The following is a 27,600-nucleotide window of genomic DNA, read 5'->3' on the forward strand; positions in this document are numbered from 1 at the left end:
AACCCCCATGCAAGATGGAAAGCTCCCCTCCAACAACACTCCGCCAACTTATGTGCCTTTTCTGAACGTCTCCTCTATAGCACCTTTAAGTGTGAAGATCTCCAGTACTGTGGTACACTGGAGTTCCTCCTGTCAGATGTTCAAGAACCTACTGGTACGGCAGACAGCTGTAGCCTGCTTCGGGGACTCCCTTCTCCTGAGTCCCGGCTCTCTATCCGATTGCTGTTGTGCCCCAAGTCTTCGATGGGAGTAGAGCATTTACAGCCAGCTACTCCACCGGTGTCTGCTGCAGAACCGTAAGTGTCCATACAACCTTGGGGACCGGGCCCCGGCCTTGTGCTGAGCACCCATAGGCAGGGTTCCTCTTCTAACCCACGTCCTCTCTAGTCCTTCGTTCTGTATTTGTCCTTCTTTCTTATGGAAGCTTAGGTTTCAGTTCTACATCTTTCTCCTTCTGTTCCTTTCCTGTGCCAGCTGGCTCAGATCCCTGAGGCAGCTGCAGCACTCCTTCTTCCAGGGATCCTCACTCCTGTCTGAGTGACTTCCTACCCGACTGACCTTCTGTCAGACTGAACCTCACATCCTACACTTTCCCACTCTTTTATGTATCTTAACTCCACCCACCTCCCAGCACATCCAGTGATCCAAGCAGGGAACCACCAAAGGTGCTCTGCTACCCTCTGAGCATGAAGCCGCAATGTGGCTGTGCAGAACCACCCCGTTGTGTGGGGTGCGAGTGTTGGAGTGTAGAAAGGGAGTTCCCACCTTACCTGGATGGTGGGGTACCACACCTTGGAAAGAGAGCAAGGGGCAGTACCCCTGTGGCGACTGAGCCCCAGGGGGTGCCACATATGCTTATGTGCAGAGGTCTGCGATGGGGCAGAGACGCTGAACGCTCCTGCTGTGACCCCATTGTATGACCTGGCCGCCCTGCTCCTCATCCTCCTTTAAGTAGGTGCATCCGATGAGCGCTCTCTTCCCCTCCCCCCTGCGACCGCCATTCTTACTGCAGCCGGCGCCGCACCAGGCTCCATCTTGCTGTCGCATCTGTGACATCAGTCGGCGCACGCCCAGGGGGCACCGCGCCGCTGACGTCAGACACCAGTAACCACCCTCAACTTTCCCTGTCGTCCCAGGGAGAAGGATCGGGTGTGCGAAGGGGGGACGGAGGCACAGAGGAGCGCCCCGCTGCCGAGGCCTGCCTTACCGCACAAACCCGGGGCCTGCAGGAGGATCCCCGGGGACTGCACTTCCAGGCCACCGACAGCTGGTGCTGCAGGTAAGCAGACCTGCTCTTCCTGCGCCGGGACAGCCCTGGGTCCATCTTCTTCCATGACAGGCACCAACACTGTCAGACTGGGATCCCGTTCCAGGGCAGGAACCCAACTGAAGGGGGGAGAGGTGCCACCCCTTATATTTCAGTTGGTTCCTGTCCTGGCGGATCCCTCTCTCAGGTGTGCTGTCATGGGTGAAGGGAAAACCACCATGGTTACTTACCGGTAGCCGGTTTTTCCGGAACCCATGACAGCACCACCTGAGAGAGGGATCCGCCCCGCCAGGACAGGAACCTACTGAGACATAAGGGGCGGCACCTCTCCCCCGCTTCAGTTGGGTTACAGAGCATTGAGAGGACTTCCCGGTTAGTTACATGTTTAATCCAACACCACAACACTCAAAACACCCTACTAATTGTGCACACCCATACAGTGAAAAAGGGGGGGAATGTACGGGTGCTGTCATGGGTTCCAGAAAAACCGGCTACCGGTAAGTAACCATGGTGGTTTTCCCTTCACCCATGACAGCACCACCTGAGAGATTTTTGGAGACTTCGAAACACCTTAGGGAGGGACCACCGCTTGCAGCACCCTTCTACCAAAGGTTAAGTCAGCAGAGGAGGATAGATTTAATCTATAGTGCTTAAAGAAGGTTGAAGGTGAGGCCCAGGTAGCGGCCTTACAAATCTGTTCGATTGATACCTCTGCCTTTTCAGCCCAGGAGGTCGCCACGGCTCTGGTGGAATGAGCCTTGATGCCGTCAGGAATCGGGATACCACTAGCTGAATAGGCTACACTAATGGCTTCCCTAATCCATCTAGCAATAGTCCCTTTTGAAACCCCATAGCCTTTCCTGGCACCCTGAAAAGCTACGAATAGGGACTGTGACCTCCTCCACTGGCTAGTGGCAGATATATATTCTACGAGAGCCCTTTTAACATCCAGACTATGGAATTTTTCCTCCCCCAGATTTTTTGGATTTTCGCAAAAGGATGGAAGGACAATTTCCTGACCCCGATGGAAATCTGATACTACCTTGGGCAGATAACTGGGGTCTGTTCTTAAAACTACCCTATCCTGAAAGACTTGCGTGTAAGGAGGATTTACTGAGAGAGCCTGTAAGTCGCTTATCCTGCGGGCTGATGTGAGGGCTACTAACAGGATTGTTTTTAGGGTCAAGAACTTTAGGGGTAGCTGATGTAATGGCTCATACGGATCTTTTGTAAGGGCTTCTAACACCAGGTTTAAATCCCAGGGGGCTATTCTGGGTATTGGAATAGGCTTAGCTCTATGGCAGGATTTAATAAATCTGGCTATCCACCTATCTGATGCCAGTTTGCAATTGTAGAGCGCCCCTAGTGCCGACACCTGAACCTTAAATGTGTTTACTGCTAACCCCATCTGCAACCCAGATTGTAAGAACTCTAGGATGGCCCTAATCGGGGGTTCTTTTCCTAACGGCTTACCCAAGAACTGTAGGAACTTATCCCATGTTCTGCCGTAGATGTTAGTAGGCACCGGTTTCCTGCTTTTTAGCAGAGTGGCCACCAGCCCAGGGGAGAACCCCCTATCCATTAAAAGCGACCTTTCAAATTCCACGCCGTCAGATGGAATCCTTTGACCTGAGCGTGCAATATTGGACCCTGAGCTAGTAGGTCCGGGATTTCTGGCAGAACCCATGGATCGAAGAGGGACATCTTCCGTAGCAGAGCAAACCAGGGCCTTTTTGGCCAGAATGGAGCTATTAGAATCACCCTGGCTTGATCGTTTCTGATTTTTCTTACCACAGTTGGGATCAGAGCTACTGGGGGGAACGCGTAAGCCAGTCTGAAGTTCCACTGGATGTGCAACAAGTCCACTGCCCATGGATTTTCCCTCGGGTTTAGAGAGCAGAACCTTTCTGTTTGCCTGTTGTGCTTGTTTGCAAAGAGGTCTATCACCGGTTCCCCCCAAAGCTGAATTATCTTTTGAAAAATGGACCGGTTTAGCGCCCATTCTCCTTGCCTCAGGGTATTGCGACTCAGGAAATCTGCCTCTATGTTTTCTGCCCCTTTTATGTGTAGGGCTTTCACGGAGTGTAGGTGTTCCTCTGCACTGCTCAGAATGTCTGTTGCTGCTTCCATTAAGGAGTGTGATTTTGTCCCACCTTGGTGGTTGATGTATGCCACTGCTACCTTGTTGTCTGACATGATGCGTACGTCTCGACCCTGGAGTAGCGGAATGAAGTGGCTTAGGGCCTTGCCCACAGTTCTCTCAGGTTGGAGGATGCCTTCCTTTCTTGAGGTGTCCAGGAACCCTGACCTATGATGCCCCTTAGGTGTGCCCCCCACCCCGAGGAGCTTGCATCTGTTAAAATTATATCTGTCACCTGTCTGTCCCATGGTATTCCTAAGGTCAGATTTGTCCCGTTCAACCACCAGTTGAGAGAGTCTCTGGTTTTTGAGGAAAGCTCCAGCTTCCCTTCCAAACGCCCTCTTAGCGATCTTTGTGCTCTTAGTATCTCCCCCTGGAGTTGCCGGGTGTGAAACTGAGGCCACCTGACCGCCGGAATACAGGATGTTAGGGTACCTAGTAGGGACATTGCTTTTCTTAATGTCATACATGGTTGGTTTCGGCCCGCCAAGGTCAGATTTTGTACCTTCTCTATCTTGGACTCTGGGAGCAGACACTCTTGCCTTTCTGAGTCCAGTATAAATCCTAGGAAGGTCTGTTTCTTTAGGGGTTGTAATTTTGATTTTTTGAAATTGACTATCCACCCTAATTCTTGCAAGGTGTTGATCACCTGAGTCAACTGTGCTGTACAGTGGTCCTCTGAACTGCCCACTATAAGAAAATCGTCCAGGTATGGTATTATGACCGTATCGTGAATCCGGAGAAAGGCTGTCACTTCCGCTATGACCTTGGTGAAGACCCTCGGGGCTATGGATATGCCAAACGGAAGAGCCCTGAACTGAAAGTGCCTTAGTGTGCCCTGAATATAAAGCGCTACCCTCAGGTATTTCTGGTAATCTGGATGGATAGGGATGTGATAATACGCATCCTTTAAATCGACTACGGCCATGAAGCAATCTTGATGTAGCAGCTTCACTGCCGTATTCACTGATTCCATCTTGAAGGTCGGGTTCCTTATCCAAAGATTGAGGCGTCTGAGGTTTATGATTGTCCTGAACGACTGATCCGGTTTTTTTATTAGAAAAAGGGGTGAATAAAACCCCCTTTCCTTCCTGTAAGCGTGGCACCTCGGACAGTACCCGCTTGTCTATCAGGCTCAGGATTTCTGTTTCTAAGGCCAGTTCTTCGGTCATCTTCCTGATAGGTGTGATGACGACCACGGGTTTTGGCTGACGAATAAAGGGGATTTTCAGGCCTTCTTTTAGGATGCTCAGACTCCAGGTATTGGAGGAGATCTTTTCCCAGGCCTGGAAAAAGAGTGCCAATCTCCCTCCTACTGGAATACCGGCGTCATTGTGGTGACTTTTTTGAGGTGGAGGTGCCTCCACCAAACATAAACCCTGATTCTTTCTTTTATCCTCCCATCTTCTCCTGTCAGCGGGAGGACGCCCTCTATTGAATCTCCCCCTCCGAAAGGGCTGTCTCCTCTGATCCATAGGGAAGCCTTTTTTCTTATCGCCTGCTTTCTCCAGAATATCGTCCAAGTTCTTGCCGAACAGGAATCGACCATCGCAGGGGAGAGAGCACAATTTGGCCTTGGACTGAAGGTCACCCGGACAGCCCTTAAGCCATAACGCGCGTCTAGCAGCATTTGATAGTGACGCTGCTCTGGCTGTCAATCGCATAGAGTCCGCCGAGATATCTGACAAAAAAGCCGCTGCCCCGTGCAAGAGATACATGTCTGATAAGATCTTCTCTCTTGGGACCCTTGACGCCAGCTTCTCTTCTAACTGCTGCAGCCAGATCATGAGGGAGCGTGCCGTGCAGGTGCCCGCTATCGCCGGCTTTAGACCTCCTGCTGTCGCTTCCCATGCGTGCCTCAAATATGAGTCCGCTTTTTTGTCCAGCGGGTCTCTAAGAACCCCTGCATCTTCCAAGGGCAGGGCCGACCTTTTGGAAGATCTGGACACCGCTGCATCTATTTTTGGGACTTTGTCCCATACCTCCGTATCCTTGTATTCAAAGGGGTATCGTCTCTTAGAGGCGGATGGAAGGGCCCCCGATTTTTCCACTCCTTCTCAATAAGCGCCTGGATTTTCACGTTTACTGGAAAGGTTCGTTTTTTCCTCTCCTGAAGCCCCCCAAACATGACGTCCTCTAGGGTTTTATCCGCCCTTTCTTCCTGTAGGCCCATTGTGGTTCTAATGGCCTTTAGGAGGGCATCTGTATCTTCTACAGGGAAACATGGCTTACCCCCTGTGTCACTATCTGAGGAGGATGATTTTTCCGCCTGAGATGATACTGACGGGGAATCTGAGGGGGAACTAGGGAAATCCTTCTTGCTTTTTTTCCCTTTTTTCAATAAGGACTTAATTGAGCCTTCCATTTCTGACCTGAGGGCAGATATTAGATTGGCTGCGAAACTAGGCGCTTCCTCCGCCATAGTCCGCTGAATGCACGAAGCACAGAGATCTTTTTGCCAGTCTCTTGCTAGGGGAGATTTACATATAGCACAATCCCTATTCTTCTTCTTGCTTCCCGCCTTTCTGGGCCTTTCCTACAGGGTGAAGCATACAATAGAAAACCCCTATTAATATACTGTTAACATTCACGAAGATCACTCACCACCCGTAATCAAGGGTACCGGACTTGGAGGCTGCATCGGAGCACCTGACCCGGGCTCTTTGGACCTTGAGGAGTGCCCCGACCTGCGGCTGGGGCGACTGCTGCTTGAATGGCTTCCATGCTTCCTGCCAGAGGGCTGTGAGGGAGGCAGGGACGCTGAACGTTCCTGCTCGGACTCCATTTTGCACCGCCGATCTACAGCTGTCTTCCTCCTTTTAAATTGCATGCCTCCGCCTGGTGAGCGTCTTCCTCCCCTCCCCCCTGCGACCGCCGGCTCAGCGCTTCAGAAGCCGGCCGGCGTCGCACCCAGCGCCATTACACCGTCGCCTTCTGCTGACGTCAGCCGGCGCACCCAGCATTCCAAGCGCTGCTGACGTCAGCGGCCGGAAGACGCCAGCGTCTCTCCCCTACCACGGGGATCGAGATGCGGCGAGGGGAGGGCGGCGCGGTGGGGGCTTCCCGGAGCGACCGGAATCCCATCCACGCCCGCACGAACCCGGAGCCCCGGGGACTGCGCTTCCAGTACCCGACGGCCGGCGCTACAGGTAAGCTACCTGTTCTTCCCGTGCCGGGACGGGCCTGGGTCTTATCTTTTTCTTCGCCCATGACAGGCACCGCCACAGTGGGATTCCTTCCAGGACAGGAACCCAACTGAAGCGGGGGAGAGGTGCCGCCCCTTATGTCTCAGTAGGTTCCTGTCCTGGCGGGGCGGATCCCTCTCTCAGGTGGTGCTGTCATGGGTGAAGGGAAAACCACTGGTTTAAATCCCATTCGAGCTAGATATATGGTCCCAAATCTGGATTTAGAGTACTTCATCCATTTCAGTAACTACAGTACTTAGAAATGAATCAAGTTTGCTTAATTGGTCAGTTCCTGTTATACAGAAAATCCCTCAAACATATGCGAGAAGATTACTACCCATGCACTTGAGTCTACATGCAAGAGGATAAGCTGGTAGTTTTATCCCACAGAGATGGTGACATTTTTTGGTGGAAATGGCCAAGACTAAGGTTTTAGAAAAAATGTTTTATTTAAGCATTTAGTTCATGTTTCTTAATTTGCATCCTACAATGAAGCCAAACACCTAAAAACACCACAAACACTGACATAACTACTCCTCCAGCAGTAATGGCTCTGACAACATCCAACTTTGAATATTTAGAGTAATTGTGACCTGAAGAGGAGAAAAAAAAAAAAAAAAAAAAAAGTTATATTTCTTTAATCACCAGATTCTCATGATCAACCCACACATTGTACAGTTACCTTTTAGGTTTAAGGCCTCATTCTCAATTGGGAGGAACTCAACCGGTCCATCTGAAGTTACCACGTTTGCTAAAGGTTGCGGTTCAACATCTTCAGCCATACGTCCTAGAAAATAAGCCTCAGTATTATTTCTATGTATATTTAGTGTAGAAGATGACACTACAAGGTGGCAATAGCTTATGCTTAGATGAAGCAAGCTTACTATTTCTTGAGGAACATGAAGTCACACAGTTGTCCATGGCAGATGGGACACAGACAGAAGCACTACAGTGGAAGTAGATCTGGAATGGAGAGAACAAAGCTTGATGGCTAATACATAATCAGGTTTTGTACAGAAGTGAAGGATTTTTAGTATATTTACCAATCCTTCAAGAGCAATTTGGGCCCCTTGATCCATAAATGTAAAGGTCTTCACTACAAAACGTTTATAGTGATTTGGGTAAGGCAGTCTTTGTGTAGGACCTCCAACAGGTACACTCTGGGAAATATAGTTGTCACCATCGAAGGGGCATCTGTAAGAAGACTTGTTAGTCAGGTGCATAAAACCCATATTGGGCATTTGATTTGTAACTGATCAGCCACCTATTCAGTAGGATAGGCCATTGAGGAAGGATCGTGGAGTCTGCAGAGTTGGTGGCCCAGCAGTCATTTAACACTAGGACAAGATTGGGATCGGTTCTATGCAAGAGGCGGACTTCCAAGTAGACTGGATCTCTGAGTACTTTAACCACAGGGTAATGCTCGTCAATAAAGTAAGAGGAGTAGGACACATCTGCAATTAGAATAAAGTTTTTAGAAGCTAAGGTTTTGCCTTTTTTGTGCAATTTTTGAAGTCTTTCCATGAAGTCACCTTGAGCAATCCTCATCTCCATAAACAGTGGTCCAGATGTAGTAATGGGAAATGGTGGTGGCAGAGTGGACACTCCAACTTGCAGAGGAATAAGGTCAGTTTGGAAATAACTGCATTGTACGGTCACCCTGGAAATATGACAACATTGTTATAAATCAGGACAGAAATCAGCGATTTTAGTCTCACAAGTGTGACTCATCCTACCGCATTGTGCTGTCTCTTGTAATAGTGGATCCTTGCCAGGAGATCGCATTTCTAACAGCTTCAATGGTGCTCTCATAGACTATTGGTCCTCCAACTACCTATATTAGACATTTAGAAGTTACATCATGCAGGGTCTAGTTTGAGGCTACAACAGTAATTTATATCTGAGACCTGTAGGAAGTGTTATAGGGTTGGCCAAATCATTTGTGAAGATTTGTAGACACATGGCTGTCTGCTCTTGAACAGTGCTGCTGCACTTGTCCACAAGTTAAGACATTCCAGCTCAGCTATATTTCTTAAGGCACCAGACTTCTAGACTTATGTTTAATACTTCTGTACCTTCACTTACTCAAGCTAGACCAGATTTGTTTAGCTCTGTATCCTTTTAGGGATTGTCAGCACAGACTGTTGAAACCAAGTCCAGACACTTGGTGCACCCTTTGTTTGGCTAACTATTTGTGTGGACCTTCCCCTCTACCTGTCCTTACCTGATGAAATCCAACACAGGATAAAGGGAACTGGAATACTGCAAACGATGCACTCATGGACATCGACAAACGAGCACAAGACAAAGAGTCCAAACCAACCACACGGACAGAAGACAAGTTCAGTGATGGCTTTGTAAGATCTTTGGAAACAGCAACTGTCATGAGATTGTCGCTTGTGCACTGTGTGGTCACTACAAGAAAGTTATGAAACATCATGACAACCGGAGGAAAGTTAGAAGTTTTACCATTCTCTATTGAATGGTCTTGAAAAATTGAGTGTCATTCCTCCATGAAGTTCGACTAAAACAGATAAACTTGTGAACAGGATTTTTGTGGGCAAGATACTTACATTTCTTTCCATAATAACAAGGCACTGTAAAGTCGTTTGAGAAACAGCACCCAACTTCCTCACAAACTTCACGAGACACTGGGGCCTTCACACAAGAAAGCTTGTCTGCTTGACTCACTGCTGAACATTCACTTGGACTTGGAGCATCCATAGCTAGGATGGAAGAGAGAAGGAAGTGTAACCAGGTACCAAGGAGGTTATGTTAACAGGGCTGTCCTTAGACTTACAGAGGAATAGGAAGCCACATCTAGTTTAGGTAGAGGAAATACCTCTTGATGGCAAGTTCTCATGGAAGATGTCTTTTAATGTTGTATTTGCCTGTCATGGCAGTCCCAAACAAAACTTTCTATCGTATCCCCAACAGATGAGTTTGTTGGGATCACCAGCCCTCTTCCCTTAGGGTCTGTGCACACTTTGTATAGTTCTGTCAGAAAACCTGGATCTTCTAGTACCAGACATGCAGATTTAAATCTGTAGCAGTATTTGTGCTTCAGAACTCATCTATACTAACGAGTGGAGTAAAATCAGCAACAAAAGTGAATGTACAGAAAAAAAAAAAAAGTTTAGAGTGGTTTACCTGTTATAATAGGACATCTCTTTTCCACCTTATATTGCTCAACTTGTCCATTTACGATCTCTTCCAAGAGTAGAGTCATCACATATTCTTTATCCTGCCAAGATGTATGGACAGCAGATTAGAGCCCTGACCAGTTAAATGGGTCTACAAAACCATGATAGCAACTTCCAAACTCCCAGAAAACTAATGGATGGAGAAGAACGACTACTTATTTTGCCTTGACCTGTTTTCCTGGGTGTGCACAGCATAACATGGAGATTAAAAGTTTAAGAACTTCAGATTAAATTTTTGCCATACACAACCAAAAAGTCCTAGATTTGCCCTTCAATCTAAGATATGGGACAGGGGTCAAAGCAAAATCTGGTAGCCTATTTGTTTATAATACTGGGGTCTTTGGGATCACCTACAGCAACCATGTGAAAAAGGTATGGAAGCACTGAAGTTAGTCATTGCAATATCTTCGTTTTTTTGGTTGTCAGGTCTCAATCTAGTTCTTACCTCCTCAGTCATGTAGCATCCATCATAAGCAGCACTAACCAGCATTGTGCCATTTAGTTTCTTGCTTATCCAGAACCCACAAGCAGAGTTATTGCCAAGGACATGAGGCTCTCCCTGAAAGTCTAAGACAATTTAAACAATTTGTTGTCATCATGCAAGTTTTAGAGAAAGTTCACACCCTGCAACATATGTAGAGATAACAATCATGAGGTCTTCCATAGACACAGAATGAAGACTCATGAATTAAAGTTGTGCAGCGTAGATGTGAAACCAGCTCTGGGATAAGCTATCTGGAGTCTGCACATATTCCCTGTTTCATACCCTAGTGAGCTGGTACTTCAGTCCCGAGTAAGGAAGGGGAAGGAAAAAAAAAAAAAAGTTATTTTGCATGGCAAGCAGTAGGTTTTATTGCCATCATTTTGAAGCAATTACAGAGACCAAGTTCTGGGTCTTCGACATTTCCTTGCCCAGGCTTGGCAGCCCAGGACGACCAACATGGCAGTGAACAGGGGCCTACAGCTGCCATTGGTATCTCACAATTGGATAGTGGCCATTTCAGAGCAGGCAGGTGCCACTGCAAAAAACGGTGACATACAGGACTTCCAACTACAGCAGGTTTTTAGAAGTCTGGGGAAGAAAAAAAAAAAAAAAAAAAAAAAAAAAAAAAGCGGCCACAGACAAGCCAAATCCTGCTTTCATACATCCAGTTTCCCCTCCCAAAACAAGGGTTTAAAACCCCAAATCATAGTCCCACACACTCTCACACTATTTTCCCCATAACTTTACATCCGACCTATACTTTAGATAAAATAAAGCAAAATCTAATAGGAAAGTCAAAAGTGCACTGAAGAGTTTAGACTTACCTAAAACAGTCAGTGAAAATGCAATGTCCTCAATTAATAGAGGGAAGGACAGCTCCATGCTTTTAACACCACAATGGAGATGTGAAGAAGCCTCCCATAAATTCTTTGCATCACTCCACAAAGCAAACCATGTCCAGAACACCAGCCCAAAACCCAACCCTGCCATCCTACACCCCATCTTCTCTGTGACACTGAATAGTAACCTACACCCAAGACCAAGCATTTATATCATGGAGCGGGAGCAGGAACATGTGATTGGTCAGCTACTAATGTGGACACCTGTGCCCAGCAGGTCCCATGGGTAAGTGTAGGCTATGCAAATCTCATATGTGTCCAATGATGGTGGTGGGAAGGATATCAGGATGCTGTTTGCACAGTCTGCGGATTTGTTAAAAGACCTGCGGTTTATCTGCAGTTTTTCTGCGGTTTAGCCTGCGGGTTTCCCCGGCGGTTTCACAGCTGCCATGGAGCAGGTGCCAAACCGCAGCGGAATCCGCACAAATAAGTGACATGCTGCGGCACAGTCTGCACTGCCGTTTTCATTTTCCATTGATTTTAATGGTACTGTACACCGCTGCAGAAACTGCTGCGGATCCGCAGCAGAAACTGCAACGTGTGCACACACCCTTAGGGTATGCACAAAAACCTGAATCCCTTCCCAGAAACCGCACCTATTTTTCTGCGGCGGTTTTTGTGAGTTTTTTGCTCGGTTTTGATGCGTTTTTGATGCGTTTTTACCGCAGCGGTTTCTAAAAGCATGGGAGAAGCCTAAACAGCGGAAAAAAATGCAAAATTAATGTGCATGCTGCGGTTTTTACCGCGATGCAGTTTTTTCACGGTAAAAAACGCATCAATGTGCACACAAAGTGCAAAATGCATAGAAATGACTGTGCAGCTTATTTTTAGCGGTTTTATAGTGAAAACCGTGGTAAAAACCGCTAAAAAAAACGCTGTGTGTGAACACAGCCTTAGGCTACTTTCACATTAGCGTTTTTTAGCGCAGCGCCTCGTGCGCAATAGAAACGCATACGAAAAAACCGTATCAGGCATTTTGCATGCATTTGCGCTTTTTAGGTGCAAGCGTTTTAACCAGTTTCAAGCCACATTAACTCTTAAAACACATGCGTTTTGTAACGCAGGCGTGCGCATGTTAATGCACACACCTGCATTCCCATAAACTGTAATGCGTTATTTTGTCGCATTCCGTGCGCATGCGTTTTTTTTTACACCGTTGGACGGACCCAAAAATGCAACAGGTTGCGTCTGGCGCGCCTAGGCGCACACCTTAAAAAAGCATGTGCACGAAAACGCATACGAACGCGTGCAAATGCTAGACCATGCGCACGCCATGTTAAACATAGGTGCTCATGACGCATGCGCATGGACGCGCACGATGCGCCGCGCAAAAAAACGCTAATGTGAAACCAGCCTTATAGGCACCATTTTTTTGCACCAGCTTTTGTATTTCTGAGGCTGCCGGATAGACACCTCCTGTAATACATTTGTTTTCTGTTATTTGCATACTGAGTGAGTAACTCTACATTTACACATCCGTGTGTCATGGTCCGATCACGGACCATGATTGATGGCCTGACCCAAACTTGACATGTTTCATCCGTGTGTCCAAGAATGGAGAGCAATGCACAGATTGTCCATAGGTCTTCTGACCTAAACTTGACATCCTCATTGGAGGCAGTGAAGGGCACATGCGCTACAAATCAGTAGTCTGTTAATTCTTGAGAGCCCCTAAGTGATATTATGGCACTTTAGCATATAAAAAACATGTGTAAGTGTCATTCCTTATTCACAGATCTGTGTGTCATGGTCCAAGGAGAGACTACAAAAGTATGGACTGTCCAAAGGGTCCATGGACCTAAACTTGACAGCCTCATCTGTGTGTCATGGTTCGAGCAGAGACCATAGTGTACTCACTGTCCAAAGTGTCTCCTGACGTAAATTTGACAGTCTCATTCATGCGTCATGGTCCAAGCACAGACCACAATGTACTCACTGACCAAAGGGTCTCCTTACCTAAACTTGACAGACTCATCCATGTGTCATGGTCCAAGCACAGACCACAATGTACTCACTGACCAAAGGGTCTCCTTACCTAAACTTGACAGACTCATCCATGTGTCATGGTCCAAGCACAGACCACAATGTTCTTACTGACCAAAGGGTCTCCTGACCTAAACTTGACAGACTCACCCATGTGTCATGGTCCGTGCAGAGACCCCAATGTACTGACTATCCAAAGGGTATCCTGACCTAAACTTGACAGCCTCATCTGTGTGTCAAGGTTTGAATGTGAAAAAAGGATGCACGGACTTATCACAAATCTCCTGCCCCAAGCATCACAGCTTCATATGAGGCTGTCAAGTTTGGATCCTGTTTGTGAGCCTCCTGATCCAAACTTGACAGCCTCACATGATGTCATACGGATATGTGGCACTGACATGGTGCAAAAGTGAGATTAATGATGGGCAAGCGGGTGGCATATTTCATAATGTGGGAGTGATTGGTAATTTAGGCTTAAGTCAGGAGGGTATTGTAGGATCCTGCAGTGGAAGTGCAGTGAGATCGGCAGTAGTGCCGCTCAGTGAAAGAATCCAGAGGTCCCCACCGTTCCCCGGGAAGGGAAAGATCAGAATGGCATTGTTGTGTGAAGTGAGATACTAGCAGCTGTAACCCCTGGAAATTGATTTTAGCATTTGGTTTGACAGTTCTGTACTAGTTTTTTATGAAGCTGAGTGATGCAAGGTGGTGACTGACTGATGGGGACCTCAGTAACAAGGCCAGTACCTAGGGGGGCAGAGAGAAGGTGGGCAGTAGACTTATTCAGATTGTCAAGGAAGAAGTGAGCTTGTGCTGCATTATAAACCATAAACTGAGTGGAGTAGGCCGCACTGGGTATACTGCGTGGTGACTGCGACAGAAGAGTACAGCTGGTGATGTATGTCAGCACATTGCCATCACTGGGATGGGCCATCTGTAGATACGCGAGTATCCCAGAACTTTAGTCCATTGAAATGTTGCATATATTGCTCCACCATATTGGAAGATCCTGTAAATAAATTTCCAGTTTGTAAGCATTTTGTGTCATGTCACAATATCATTCAGAAGCCACCAGGGTCTCCTACCACCAGGGGGCGATAGGTCTGACTCCACCTTTCCAGTGGTCTAATTTCAAAGTCCAAGTTCATCTTTGCCCATATGCACTCCCTGCTGGATTTTTTGTGATTGTGAATGTGTGTTATCACATGATCATGTGAACCCATAGGCTAACACGCATGACGTATCACACACATGACTGATGGGAGCCCAATCTTAATGGGAACTTGTCAGGACTTTGTACAATCACACTTACATATAACAGCTACTCATTCTCTCCCCCCCCCCAATAAAAACAATACATTTTATATTGTGATTCAACATCCCAGTCATGAGAAATCTTGTGCAGAAGCTGCATGCAGATCAGGCTGGCAGAGTAATGGGGGTGTGTGAGTGCACTTAGACTGCTTCTTTCAAGTGCACCGACAACCCCAGTGCAATTTTTTTTTTTTTTGGGGGGGGGGGGGGGGCTCTATAGAAGTCAAAGCTCCACAATTATAAAGCATTCACCTATCTTAGGGATGTTCTGTCCTTTTATAAGATGGGAATACCCCTTTAACTTGTCAGTAAAATCTCATGCATGAGAGTATTCTACTAAACGTGCTTAGTGATGAGGGAGTGTGCTGGGATAAGGTGTTATCTGAGCATGCGCGGGTGCCAACCAACTGACTTCCTTGTGCTCGAACAATATGTTTGAGTCCCCATGGCTGCATATCTCACAGATGTTTGACAGCTACAACACATGGGGATTGCCAGGCATGCACTGCATGTGTTGCAACAGTCAAACATCCATGAGACATCCAGCCATGGGGGACTTTTTAAAGCACGCCGTAGTCACTCGGTTAGGACCCGAGCATGGTCAGAAAATATCTTATCCCGGCATATTCCCTCGTCATGGTTTCAGTTGATCATGCAATATTTTTCCTCTTTAGAAAGGCTCGGTTGTATCTGATTGTTCTGAAGATACTAAGCTGTAGAAGTTGTGAGCTACACTGTGGTACCAATGGGAGATTGCAAACACATGGTACAAGGTGGACCATCTCCAGGAGAATTTCATTTATTGTAGTTTCAGCTTAAAATTTGATATGAGATTACAAAAAACATTGGAGCACCAAGTCAAACTTTGTGTTTTCTGGAACTGAAAAAGGTGATCAATATTAAGAAGAAAAAAAACCCATTATTTTTAGCAACTGCATCTCAATCGTCAGTGTACTGATTTTTTGGTGTTACAGCTCTGTCCCATTGAAGTGACTAGGGCTGCATTGCAATCAGATATGGCCTACTGACAAACCAGTGCTGTTTCTGAAAAACCTTTTATGTTGTTGGACACCCATCTTCATATACTTCCATGTTAATTTTGTACATACTACTAGGAACATGTAAAATAAAACTTTAAACACCATGAATATTCCCATAAACACTGGCTTTTGGTTTTCCATCTCACTACCTGAACTTGGTTAATTATGCTCTACGGTGCCATGCAAGAGGTCAACCACCAACACTCCAAAATAGTGCATGTGTCTTTATAATGGGGGAGAAATTCATCTTCATTACTTGGGGCAGATTACATAGACAGCTGTACATGCTGGAGCTTTACTAGTTTGTCCACAGCCCCTGTTATAGCCCTGAAGTGGTGGACCACATGTTACAAATGCTACCCACCCTCACTCACAAGCTAGCTGTGATGCAGGCTTTACACCATCGCTTCTCCTCCTGTTTGGTTTGACTGCTACTGGTGGGAATGTGATTTATTTATGGGTTGTTTTTTTTTTAAACAAATGGAGCTTAAAAGCAAAACTCCAATTGATGAAAAGTTAACATTTCACCTGTAGAAGCTGTGTGAAAAAAAATAAAATAGGCTGTATCAGTTAGTTTACTACATCTGCACGAGTACCCTTCCACACCATGTTTAACATTATTCTCTTTAGTGCCATGTAATGAATATATCAAGCTTATTTCTGGAGGATGTTACTTTATTCATATTTTTACAGAGTACATTGTGGGCCTCTGACTTCTTTGACACCGCCAGACACCGAGTACTGCAACCGTTACGGCAAGGATTCCTCCTCCTACAGCCACCGCTTTGAGCCACACCAGGGTGGAGTCATCTGATTCAAAGTCTGGAAAGTAATAAGTTTAGAAGACACATCCAAAAGAGGGAAAAAAACAAAAAAAAAAACAAAAAAAAAAAAAAGTCCATGTGTTGCCATCATTACCTTTGACTCTTCTGGGGAAATTCTTGGTCAAGTCAATTAAGTCCCCATCCACAGGATCTTCCTTTTCAGCACCTACAAAATCTGGTATAGACGTTTCATTCTGTGTATCGTAGTCCCAGATGTCTCCTTCTGGTAGATACAAAAGTCCCAAAAGCGGTGAGATTTTAGAACCCACTGCCCAACCAAACATAGAAGTGGGTGGTTTAGGCAACACCCATGTTTCTCCATCATGAAATCTACCAGATGAACCAGTAAGGGGCAACATACCTTGCATGCTAGTAAACATGTCACCCTCTGTCTGTGATGGCATTTTGGGATCAATGAAGTGAACCGGACCTTTGCTCACTGTGATCTTCTCACCATTTTCCTCAATGTCTCGTCCTGCAGTTAGATAACATTTAAGACAGTTATGCTTGGTCAGTCAATAGTCAGAAATCCGAAAAAGCAAAATCCTTACTTTTTCTTTGCCGGCATGAGGTTCTACAGGATTGTGTAGCAGATGGGACACAAACGGCAGCACTGCAGTGAAAGTACACCTGGGATGCATAGCGGAAGAGTCAATTAAGACCATAATCATAGCATGCATTGGACCTAAACAAATGCTATGGACAATGAGGACATAAAACTTGCGGTGTAACACCCATGATTCAACATTCCCTTAAAGCTCCTCCACATTGCTGTCATTTTGGGTGTTTAGGTCTTTCATGACATTTCCTAGTATTACTAGCTTTATTCAAACTCCCACAGTAAAGGCTAAAGACATTTTACCAGTCCACCAGTAGAAGGTTGGTTATTTGCATCCAGAAATGTGAAGGTGTTGACAATGAAGCGTTGGTAGTGTGTAGGGTATTGCAATCTCTGTGAGGGAGTTCCAACCGAGTATTGCTTCGTCCTGTAGTTATCTCCAGGAAAGGGGCATCTGAAATAAAGCTTTTGGTTACCCTTTGCATAAAATTAAGCTTTTGCATCATCCTAGACGTTATATTTTAAGATATTACCCATCTACAAGTATAGGCCACTGGACTTGTTGTGTGGGATCTGAAGTAGAAGTGGCCCAGCAGTCATCCAACATTAAAACAAGGCTTGGATCTGTTCTTCTCAGAATGCGGACCTCCAAAAAGACTGGATCTCTTAGAAATTTAGTTACCGGATACTCATTGTCCATGAAGTATACTGCATAAACCTCATCTAGAAAAAAAAAAAGTTGATTTGTTCAGAAGGCAAGTGTTAAGAATATAGCAAATGCAGGAAGTAAAACCATGATGGGTCGGTTTTATACATACTACAAAAAGATTTCAACAAACAGTAATCCTATAGGAGATAGAACATGCTACTTGGTTTAGCAAGCTCAACTTCTCAAGTTAATACGAGTAAAACATTGGCAAGCTCCGATGTGTAGCACTATGGCAGCATTGTCATACCTTGAGTAATATCTCCTCTAGAAAACAGCTAAAACTCATCTACCCAATGCCCATGCTGGTCTAGTGCTACAACTCTAGTGGTTCTAATTAGTTGGGCAGTGATTATACATTACACATGACCACTATGCCCAACTACTAGCCTGAGCAGTCTTGTGCCACACAAGCATCTTTGATGCCAGGAATGGTACACGAAGTTTTGGACAAGGAATTAGACTGTCAGCGACCATAAGAAGTGGCACTGAGGTGTGAAGACTGGGTTCATTTTTTATTTATTTATTATTTTTTTTTTTTTTAAGCAGACCCCCCCCCCCCCCCCCCCCTTCTTGATTCTAGACATCACTTTGTGACCACTTGTTACCTTTAGCTATTCTCATCTCCAGCAGCAGAGGTCCTGTAGTTGATACTGGAAGCGGTGGTGGCAGAGTAAGCACCTCAACATGTAATGGGAGGTTTCCAGTCTGAGAATAACTACATCGAACAGTCAGCCTAGGAGGTAGATGTTTTCAGTTATTTTGAGCACCCACCAGTAAAAGAAGTTGCGCGTTTTGTTTTTCAGGTGCTTCAACACTAGACGCAATTTCCAATTTCTACAAATCAGCCTTTTTTTGCTAGGAGTGACAACATAACTCTAGGGAGGTTTACACCCATATAAAAATGGCGATGAGAGAACTGGAATTGGCCCCAATAGCAACTTCATGGCATAAGTTACATACAATCATGCCAGGGTTACAGATTTGTTCTTACCTCATTGTACTGTCTCTTGTGATAGAGGAGCCTTTCCATGTCCTAACATCCCTAGTGGCTTCAACTGTATTCTCATATACAATGGAGTTATCCAAGACCTGCCAATGGATGGATAATGTAGAAGTCATGCCAAACATCCATGACTAGTTGAAGAAATGCCAACTATTGAGTTGCTACAGACCTCTAAGTTTTTATGCTGTTGGTGTCTAAGGTTGCCAAGACAGCCACCAACCTAGGGTTTTGGAAATTAGTTTGAAGACTTCACTGTAGCCTTACCCGATTTCCTCCACCACATGAGAGGGGAAACTGAAACATTAGAAAAGCCGAATTCTTAGAAGATCTCAGCAATGGACAGGATGAGGAATCCACACCATGGATGAAGGCAGATTCAAAGATCAACGATGGGGCAGTCAGCTCTTTAGAAAGGACGATCAGAACTTGACCATCGTCAGTACATAGGGCAGTGACTGGAATAGGAGTAGAGAAACAGACCAGGTATGACTTTTGGAAGTTATCAGTACACACTGTATACTGTTTGAGTTTAGAGGACCCCCCCCCCCCCCCACACACACACACCACCATGACAGACCAAAGGTTGTTTGGCATTACACCCCAGCACCACTGATGGAAAGTTGCTCATTTCTAATAACTTAGAAGCAGATGAAGTATTTTTTTTTTTCCTGCTGAAAACATTTTTTGTTCTTACAACTTACATTTGTTCCCGTAATAACATTGAGGCGAGACTCCAGGAGAGAAGCAACATCCTAGTTGATTGCAGACATCCCGAGGCACAGATGAATTGGCACACTGCAGGCGATCAGTGGTCTTGACAGCAGCACAGTCACTAGGGCTTGGAGCATCCAAAGCTATGAAGAGATGCCTCATTATTAACCATCTACCTGTAACTGCTACAAACCTACATCTGCCAAGGTGACCAGAATGGTATTGCCAGCAGAGCCAAGCACGACAGCACTCCAGAAAGAAAGTGCAGATGCATGTGTGCCGGGAAGAGCATGGAAACATGCACCAAACCAAGTTTCAGCTGCCATCTGGAGTCCTGACCACTGTGGAACATCTCCATTGTGCATATATATGGAAGGAATGATTTTCACTCAACATTAAAAGTTAGGATTAGTCTTGAAGATAACCATTACCCAAATGAGTCAGAGCCTGGTGAGAACCTTTGTAAAGACCCAGTAATTTTTTTTTGCTTTGGTAGACCTCAGTCCATGTATCATGTAGATAAGATAGTAGTCAGTAATTACTAAGAGAAGTTACTTCCAGAAGCCACACATTTGGTAGCCACCTTAATCTTCATAATGGATGCCACTCAGTGGTCATAGTATTCTTTATGATCACGCAGCTACCAGGAAAAGCACTAGGGTGGCATGTGGTGTATGTGTACTATACTAGTACATTTATGGGGCCAATTATTGAAGGTGGCTCAAGCATGAGAGAACTAGGGGTCATCTGATCAGTACCAGAGTTCTAAGCCACAGGAACGATATAGGATATTGATTGACCTAGAAACCATGGAGTTACCTGGCAATGACAGGCATTTGAGGTCCTTTTTATCATGTTCCACTTGCCCATTATTAATCTGTTCCAAGATCAGAGTCACCACATGTTCTCCGAGCTAAAACAAGAGGCACAGGAGTATTAGAAATTAGATCACGCAATTGAGGATTTGTAGATCACATTAAGATTTTAGACACTTTTGCAACTCACTGATCAAATGGTCATATAAACGTCAGAGACACGAAGGGGACAGGGGAAAAAAAAAAAAAAAATAAAAAAATAAAAATTGGTAATGCACCAAATTTATCATCCAGTAGGACCCACTGAGCAATTGGGTATCGTATTCTAGACGATTAGTAGATCTTCCCAGAATTTCTACAGCGACTTAGAAGTTATTTAGTTACATGCTTCCCTTGAATTAAGTACGGGTATACATATTGGTCTTTAAAATGACAAATTGTCACTTTTAGTCGATTTTTTGGGATTAAATACAAGACATTTTTGGGGGTACCCCAACATCAATGGTGAAGCAAAGGCAGTCACGTGGGTTACTACAGGCCAAAATGCAGCCATGTGAAGCCAGTCATTGCCTCCAAGCACGAGTCTCACCTCTTCTCTGACATAGCAGCCTTCATAAGCAGCATTAATGGTCACTGTGCCGTCTAGATTTTGTCCTACCCACAATCCACAAGTGGAGTCATTGCGCAGATCTTGAGAATTTCCCTTAGAATCTGGAAGACAAGAGCACAAACTTACATAATTAATGAGTTACTCATCAAGCTTGTAACATGGATAACATCCTGCCATGAGTTTTACAGTGTTAATATGCATCCATCAAGTGTTCTGCATTTCCAACTATGGATAGGATAAAAGGGAGAGATGCCAAACGCAGGGGTTTTTTTTAGGTTTGCTATGTAACAAGCCTTAAAAATGCTGCCCAAACTGAAAATTTGGACTCAGTTTGTGTACGAGTGAATGTCACAATCAAGACTCTCGGTGTTCCCAAAAAAAAAAAAAAAAAACCCACACACCCCACAAACTACACATGACCAGCACCACTCTTGTTTAAAGGCTGGATCTGGAATTGCAGTGTGTAGGATATAGCAGGTCAGCTGTAAGGGTATGTGCACATGTAGTTTTTAGGTGCTGCAGATTTCGTAAAATCTGCAGGTAAATTTCAGGTCAAAAGACCTGCGGCTTATCACCTCTACAATGGAGGAGATGGTAAACCGCAGCGGAATCCACAGAAAAGTAGTCACATGTCATTTCTTTCTGTAGATTTGAAATCGCAGCAAAACCAGGCAGAAAATTCCACAGCGGTTTCCATTTTACATAGAGTATGATGGTACTGTACAACGTAGTAGATTCTGCTGCGGACCCGCAGGGCCAGAAACGCTGTGGATCCGCAGCAAAATCCGCAACGTGTGCACATAGCATAAGGAGAAGTGGCTGTTCCACATTAGACAGAGGACACAATTAGGAATTAGTTTCGCTACAAGCCTGAATGTAGAGAAAGCACATTTTGCATCATCAGGTGCTCTACACAGGCTCAGTGCAAGAATTCTCCAATTCAAAGTATCTATACGTTTATCTTCATTTGGGAAGCAGTTTTGCCCTAAAGCCTGTATGTAAGAGAAAGCACCTGATGAAGCCGAGTGTGAATAAAGCTCTTTAGTGACACTTGGCTTCATCAGGTGTGCTCTTACATACAGGCTTATAGGGCAAAACTGCTTCCCAATTGGAAGTCTCGCTACATAAATCTATAGCCTGTATGCAGGGAAAGCACCCGATGAAGCTAGATGTGCCGCTTTGGGAGTCTGGTACATTTTGGAGCCAGTATTCCACCATGAAAAAAAAAAAAAAAAACCCTATATCTAGATCCATCTCTCTGCATAATTAGTATATTTTCTTAGCATAAGATTATAAACCTGACTTTTGTGACACTTTCAGAAAGTCAGTCCCTATAGGTCTGGACTATGGTTGTTTAAAAGGGTCACAACATTCTAGTTGAAGGTTTTTTTTTTTTTGGTTTAAAAGTGAAATACAAGATTCATTAAGAGGCACACATTATTCTATCAACCCAATGTCTGATGCATACAGCCCAATCTATGGGCCCATGTATGAACCCAGCCAGGTTCACTTGGCTCCAAAATGCTGCAGAATTTCAGAGAAAAAAAAAAAAAAAAGACTTTGATAGCCGTCAAGGTGAATCAGGGCCAATGTCCTCCATTCTATAAAAATACTAAATAATCAGGGTAGAAAAACTTCTACTCACCCAACACCAACAAAGCAGAAGCAAATTCCTCATGTATGGTGGGAATAGAAAACCTCATAGAATTGGGCCGACACTGCAGATTGGAAACTTCATCTAAAAAACGACTAAGGCCAGAGACTAAACATTGGAAACTACAGCACCAAACCAATATGGCCAGGCCCAGGTGCTGCTTACTCCAACCCATTGTGGCTGTAGCTCCCAATACTACCCCTGAGTACACGGCAGTCCTATATATAGTGAGGGGAGGGTCCATTGTGATTGGACAGGGATGGCAGTACCTACAGGTGTCTATTATCAGGGTCAAATGCTCCCACTTTCATCCTGGTATATAAGGCCATGTTCACATGTTCAGTATTTGGTAGCCAAAATCAGGAGTGAAACAATCAGGGGAAAGTAATAGAAACATGCCTCCACTTCTGGATCACTCACTCACTCCTGATTTTGGCTTACAAATACTGAGGTAAAATACTGAACGTGTGAATGTGGCCTAATCATATCTATTCATCTAGCCCCCATATATTTTTTCCTCCTTTTTCAGAAGCAATTTTTTTAAGTTTTGTAATTTTGTGCAATTTTTTCAGGATTTTGACTTGAGTGCATGTTCATACTGTTTTTTTTTTTTTGTTTATATTTGTTGGGGGGCAATCGACAGGGTTTTCAAGTGGGATCCATTTCAGTAAGTGCAAATTTGTTGGGGTTTTTTTGCTTCACTTTTTTTTACCCTTTGTTTTAGTTTGACATTTCGTGAGGAACCCATCTCATAGAAGTCAGATGCCAAATAAGAACTTCTCCAAACCCTTGTTGTGGGACCAGTAAAGTAGATTTTCCCATTCAAACGAATAGGAGTATTTCAAACATTTTTTGTGTGAATTTTGAAGCAGATTCAATCCTAAATACTATTGATTTCAATGTTAAATCCAGTGTTTTGTTGTTTTTTTTTTTCAGACAAGGTTTCCAAAAGACTAGAAAAAAAGATTAAACATGACATCAGAAGCCACATCCTAACTAAAAATCTCATCAGAAACTTCATGGGTTTTCCCTTGAAAACCTCACCAGATTTTTCAGTCTCAAAAAACCACTGTGTGAAGATATCCTTAGGCCGGGATCACACATGCGAGAAACATGGCCGAGTCTCGCATGTTAATACCAGGCACTCGGATTGGAGCGTGCGGCTGCATGTGAGACTCGACCATGTTTCTCGCATGTGTGATCCCGGCCTTAGGCTGGGGATACACAACGACTTTAGTCACACAGGCAGAAGTCATACCGCATCATCACACGTGGTCACATTACTTTCGTGTCACCAAAAATCCGAATCTGCTGAATTCTTCTTGGCACAAAACTCAAGGGTCTTTTCGAGCATTCAAGGCACTTCAGCAATTTTAGTTTTCTTATCTCAAAAGTCGAATAAAATTGGCAACTTTTCATGAGTTTATGTTGCTGGAAGAGGGTGTGCTATAGAAGATGAGATTCCCCAGAGCTGTGCTGCATTTGTGTCCATAGACTGCCACCTGCTGCCCAAGCAGAATCCTGTGGAACCAACAGGAAGTAGAAGAGTTTCGGGAAGGACAAGTCTTGATGGAGTGCAAGGTCAGGTGAACTTCGTGACGCTGTTCCCCGATATAAGAGGTTGTAGTGGCAAGAGATATGATGCCAACTATCGAGACTAGCAGGACATACGCTAAGAGTTACGCCAAGGCTGAGACACTAGAACTTGCCAGGAGGCTCGAACCTGCAGGTTGTTGTGCACCCGCGAGTGGGGTCCAGACAACGCCAGTCAAAATCCATGGACCACACCAGTTAAGACCTGAGGCTCAGACCCGTGTCAGTCAAGATCCGTGGAAGAGACCACACTGGTCAAAACCTGAGGCTCAGACCTGCGCCTGTCAAAATCCCTGGACCAGACCATGGCGGTTAAGACCTGAGGCCCAGCCCTTGTTCGTCCAGGCCCAATAGACAACTGTCGCAGATCAAACACCGAAGGCCTGGTGAGGACCCTAATCCGGAAGTGGACGTCCGCAGCGGTGAACCAGAAACGCGAGTGAGCCGGGCTGTTACTTCCAGCACTGACGTACAGTACAGGGTTCAGTCTTGGGTGGTGCAGCAGACGGGATGGGGACCAGCCAGTGTGAGAAAGGTCCAGAGAGCAGTGCTTGACTTTGTCATAAGGACTTGTAACCTAGCGGGAAGAACTGGAGACCCCCACTAGGGCCGGTGATAAAAAGGGGAACACCCTTATGAGTATGAATACTGCTCTCCTCAGGGACCAGACAGCATAGAGAGCTCGATATAAGAGTTAGGCTGGTTTCACATTAGCACTTTTTAAGCGCACGCACGGCCGGGGGTAGCTCCGCCCCCGAGCCGGCTCTCTGCCCGGCGTGCCCGCCCCTTGCTTGTAGCGCCGCCTCCTAGCGCACAGCGGCGCCTGCGATCGGCGCACCCTATCTTTAGCATAGGGTGCGCAGATCGTGCGCAGGCCGTGCGCTAGTTGCGCTTTGACCTGCGCTGCGCACTTTTGACCGTGCGCCGTGCGCGCCAAAATCCGAAAAGTTTGATTTTGGCGCGCACGGCGCACCTTCAAAAGTGCGCAGCGCAGGTCAAAGCGCAACTAGCGCACGGCCTGCGCACGATCTGCGCACCCTATGCTAAAGATAGGGTGCGCCGATCGCAGGCGCCGCTGTGCGCTAGGAGGCGGCGCTACAAGCAAGGGGCGGGCACGCCGGGCAGAGAGCCGGCTCGGGGGCGGAGCTACCCCCGGCCGTGCGTGCGCTTAAAAAGCGCTAATGTGAAACCAGCCTAAGACCACATTCACACGGTCAGTATTTGGTCAGTTTTTTACCTCCGTATTTATAAGCCAAAACCAGAAGTGGTGACGTGTTTCTATTATACTCCTCTGATTGTTCCTCTCCTGATTTTGTCTTACAAATACGGAGTTAAAATACTGACCAACTACTGAATGTGTGACTGTGGCCTAAAGCTTCGTGACTAGAGTTGAGCGACTTTGGTCGGATCGGGTTTCATGAAACGAAATTTGAGTCGGATGAAACTGGTCCGACTAGGGCAAAAAAAGTTGGAGTTTCGTCCGAAACCCGACCCCAATGCAAGTCAATGGGGAATAAAAGTCGGCATTGAGTGGATGAATATCCGCTCAATGCCGACTTTTATTCCCCATTGACTTGCATTGGGGTCGGGTTTCGGACGAAACTCCAACTTTTTTTGCCCTAGTCGGACCAGTTTCATCCGACTCAAATTTCGTTTCATGAAACCCGATCCGACCAAAGTCGCTCAACTCTATTCGTGACATTTCTGCACCAAAGACGTATCTCTTGGCAGGAAAAAATGTAACCTAAAATACGTGTGTTTTTGCCGCATTTTTGCGTTTTTACGCCTTTTTACATTTTCTCCAAGTATACATTTTTTTGTTTTTCTTTAATCCACTGTATTGTGGACTTTTCTTTTGCACTAATTTTTATGGTATTTAACAAGTGGGTGTGGCTCACAGGATCCTCTGAGGTGTGTTTATAAGCTGATCTGCATTATTGCACTGTAAGCACTGCCCCCTTGGCAAATTCCATGTAAATTAGCACTAAAACATCTCTGGTACCATATGGGGGTAAAAAAATGAATCAGGGGAGCAGTGAGAATTAAATAAGAGTGAACTTGCCACTTTTGACCTGAAGAGAGGTCCTCTTTAAAACGGATACAGCAAAACAATAGGCGATAGCAGCCGGCACATATAAAATTAATAAAGTCCACAAAGGGCTCAATTCTACACTTTCTCATTGCAGTGCCAGAGTGTACGGGAGCGCAGGAGTCTGGTCATGATGACCAAATTATGAACTCATGACTATATGGGGAAGTTCAAACATGGAAATCCTGTTTCTCAGAGGCTTGATGGCGCAGTGTATCACAGGATATTCACATAAAGAACACTAGGCAGCAATAGTTAACGTCAGGAACTGACAACAGACATGGCGGCTCAGTGGTTAGCACTGTTGTTTTGCAATTCTGGGTTCAAATCCCACCTAGGACAACTTCTACAAGCAGTTTCTATGTTCTCCCCGTGTTTGCCTGGGTATCTTCTGGGTTCTCCAGTTTCCTCCCACATTCCGAAGACATAGTAATAGGATTTAGTTTGTGAGCCCCAATGGGGACAGCAATGATAATGTCTGTAAAGTGCTGTGGAATATGATATAATTGTGATATGTACATGACATGGCTACAGATATCTGTAGATAGGATGGGCAGGAACAGTCTCCAGCCCGGGATCACACTTGGACAGACAGCAACAGTAGTTTCTGGAATTGTGACATATGACAGTTGGGCACATTTAGCAAAACTGTAATTCTTACAGTGTAAACTAATGCTATGTGCACACAGCACCATTTAAACCCTGGCGTACCCACACTTTTCTTTAAATATTTTTATTTTGGTTTTAACATTGATATGAAGTCAAAACATTCCAATTCCATACATTAAAAAAAGTTGACAGTTTTTAATAAGTTATCGTTATATTCTAATGTTTAGGTATAACCAGCTTTAGGAGGTATTAATGTAAGCTCTTACATGAGCCAAATTATTGTGAGCTCTCTAGAGGAACGTGAAGAAAGGAGGGCGAGAACAGAGAATCGGAAGCAGCACTCCAGGTGAGACCACATCTTCCCCAACAGTCTATTTAAGTATTCCTTTCTGACAACCAGATTATTCCCTTCATTCAATAATATCCAACATGTCCATTGGCGATGAAAAGCTTTGAGACGTTTGGAGAACATGCTTGCACATCTTCATAAAATTAGCTTCTTCCACCCAAAGTAGGAGTTTCTGGATTTCCAGTGACGTGGAACAACTGACTTAACAGCTTTTAGGGTATCTTGCTTTACCTTTGAGACTGCATTTGGAACGATTGAACGTGGGTTGAGTGTGAGACTACTGTAAAATGAGAAACGTTCCATAACCCACAACTCAAGGGTCATTCCCACCATAAATGTAACAGACCCAGCAATGCACCAGCCCAAGCCAACTGAGGGGATGATCCTATGTAGCATAGTGTATAGTACCATCTAGATAATTACTTGCTATGCTGAGGAGAAACTTAATTTGAGGGAGAGCATTTTTTTTTTTTTTTGCCAAAAAAGTAACATCTGAAAGGTGCCTACCCAATTCCTTCTCACAAGCCCCAGTAAAGGGTCATTAAAGGTGTCCCTTTGCATAT

General features: G+C 45.2%; 2 protein-coding genes and 1 long non-coding RNA gene across 3 annotated transcripts; 1 reads left to right on the plus strand and 2 right to left on the minus strand.

The window, feature by feature from the left end:
* Positions 1-7,022: 7,022 nt before the first annotated feature.
* LOC141083167 (zona pellucida sperm-binding protein 4-like) lies at positions 7,023-11,309 on the minus strand. Its single transcript, XM_073567339.1, has 12 exons — positions 11,104-11,309; positions 10,241-10,362; positions 9,743-9,836; positions 9,166-9,318; positions 8,817-9,007; positions 8,329-8,426; positions 8,125-8,252; positions 7,857-8,046; positions 7,636-7,786; positions 7,477-7,555; positions 7,275-7,379; positions 7,023-7,185 (listed from the first exon to the last, which is right to left on the minus strand). The coding sequence occupies exons 1-12, from the start codon at positions 11,279-11,281 to the stop codon at positions 7,043-7,045; spliced, it is 1,632 nt and encodes a 543-aa protein (XP_073423440.1). The 5' UTR covers positions 11,282-11,309; the 3' UTR covers positions 7,023-7,042.
* Positions 11,310-16,166: 4,857 nt separating this feature from the next.
* LOC141083594 (zona pellucida sperm-binding protein 4-like) lies at positions 16,167-22,605 on the minus strand. Its single transcript, XM_073567939.1, has 13 exons — positions 22,389-22,605; positions 20,723-20,844; positions 20,138-20,231; positions 19,309-19,461; positions 18,872-19,062; positions 18,596-18,693; positions 18,210-18,337; positions 17,429-17,618; positions 17,199-17,349; positions 16,888-16,966; positions 16,698-16,811; positions 16,431-16,559; positions 16,167-16,334 (listed from the first exon to the last, which is right to left on the minus strand). Exons 1-13 carry the CDS (start codon positions 22,570-22,572, stop codon positions 16,192-16,194), a joined length of 1,776 nt encoding a protein of 591 aa, XP_073424040.1. The 5' UTR covers positions 22,573-22,605; the 3' UTR covers positions 16,167-16,191.
* Positions 22,606-22,755: 150 nt separating this feature from the next.
* LOC141083596 (uncharacterized) lies at positions 22,756-24,477 on the plus strand. Its single transcript, XR_012230762.1, has 2 exons — positions 22,756-22,848; positions 23,334-24,477. It is a non-coding gene; the product is annotated as an uncharacterized lncRNA (long non-coding RNA).
* Positions 24,478-27,600: the final 3,123 nt, after the last annotated feature.

Source organism: Dendrobates tinctorius, unplaced genomic scaffold (assembly GCF_039654945.1).
Source record: "Dendrobates tinctorius isolate UK_male_01 unplaced genomic scaffold, ASM3965494v1 ptg000020l, whole genome shotgun sequence".
Classification (NCBI taxonomy): domain Eukaryota; kingdom Metazoa; phylum Chordata; class Amphibia; order Anura; family Dendrobatidae; genus Dendrobates; species Dendrobates tinctorius.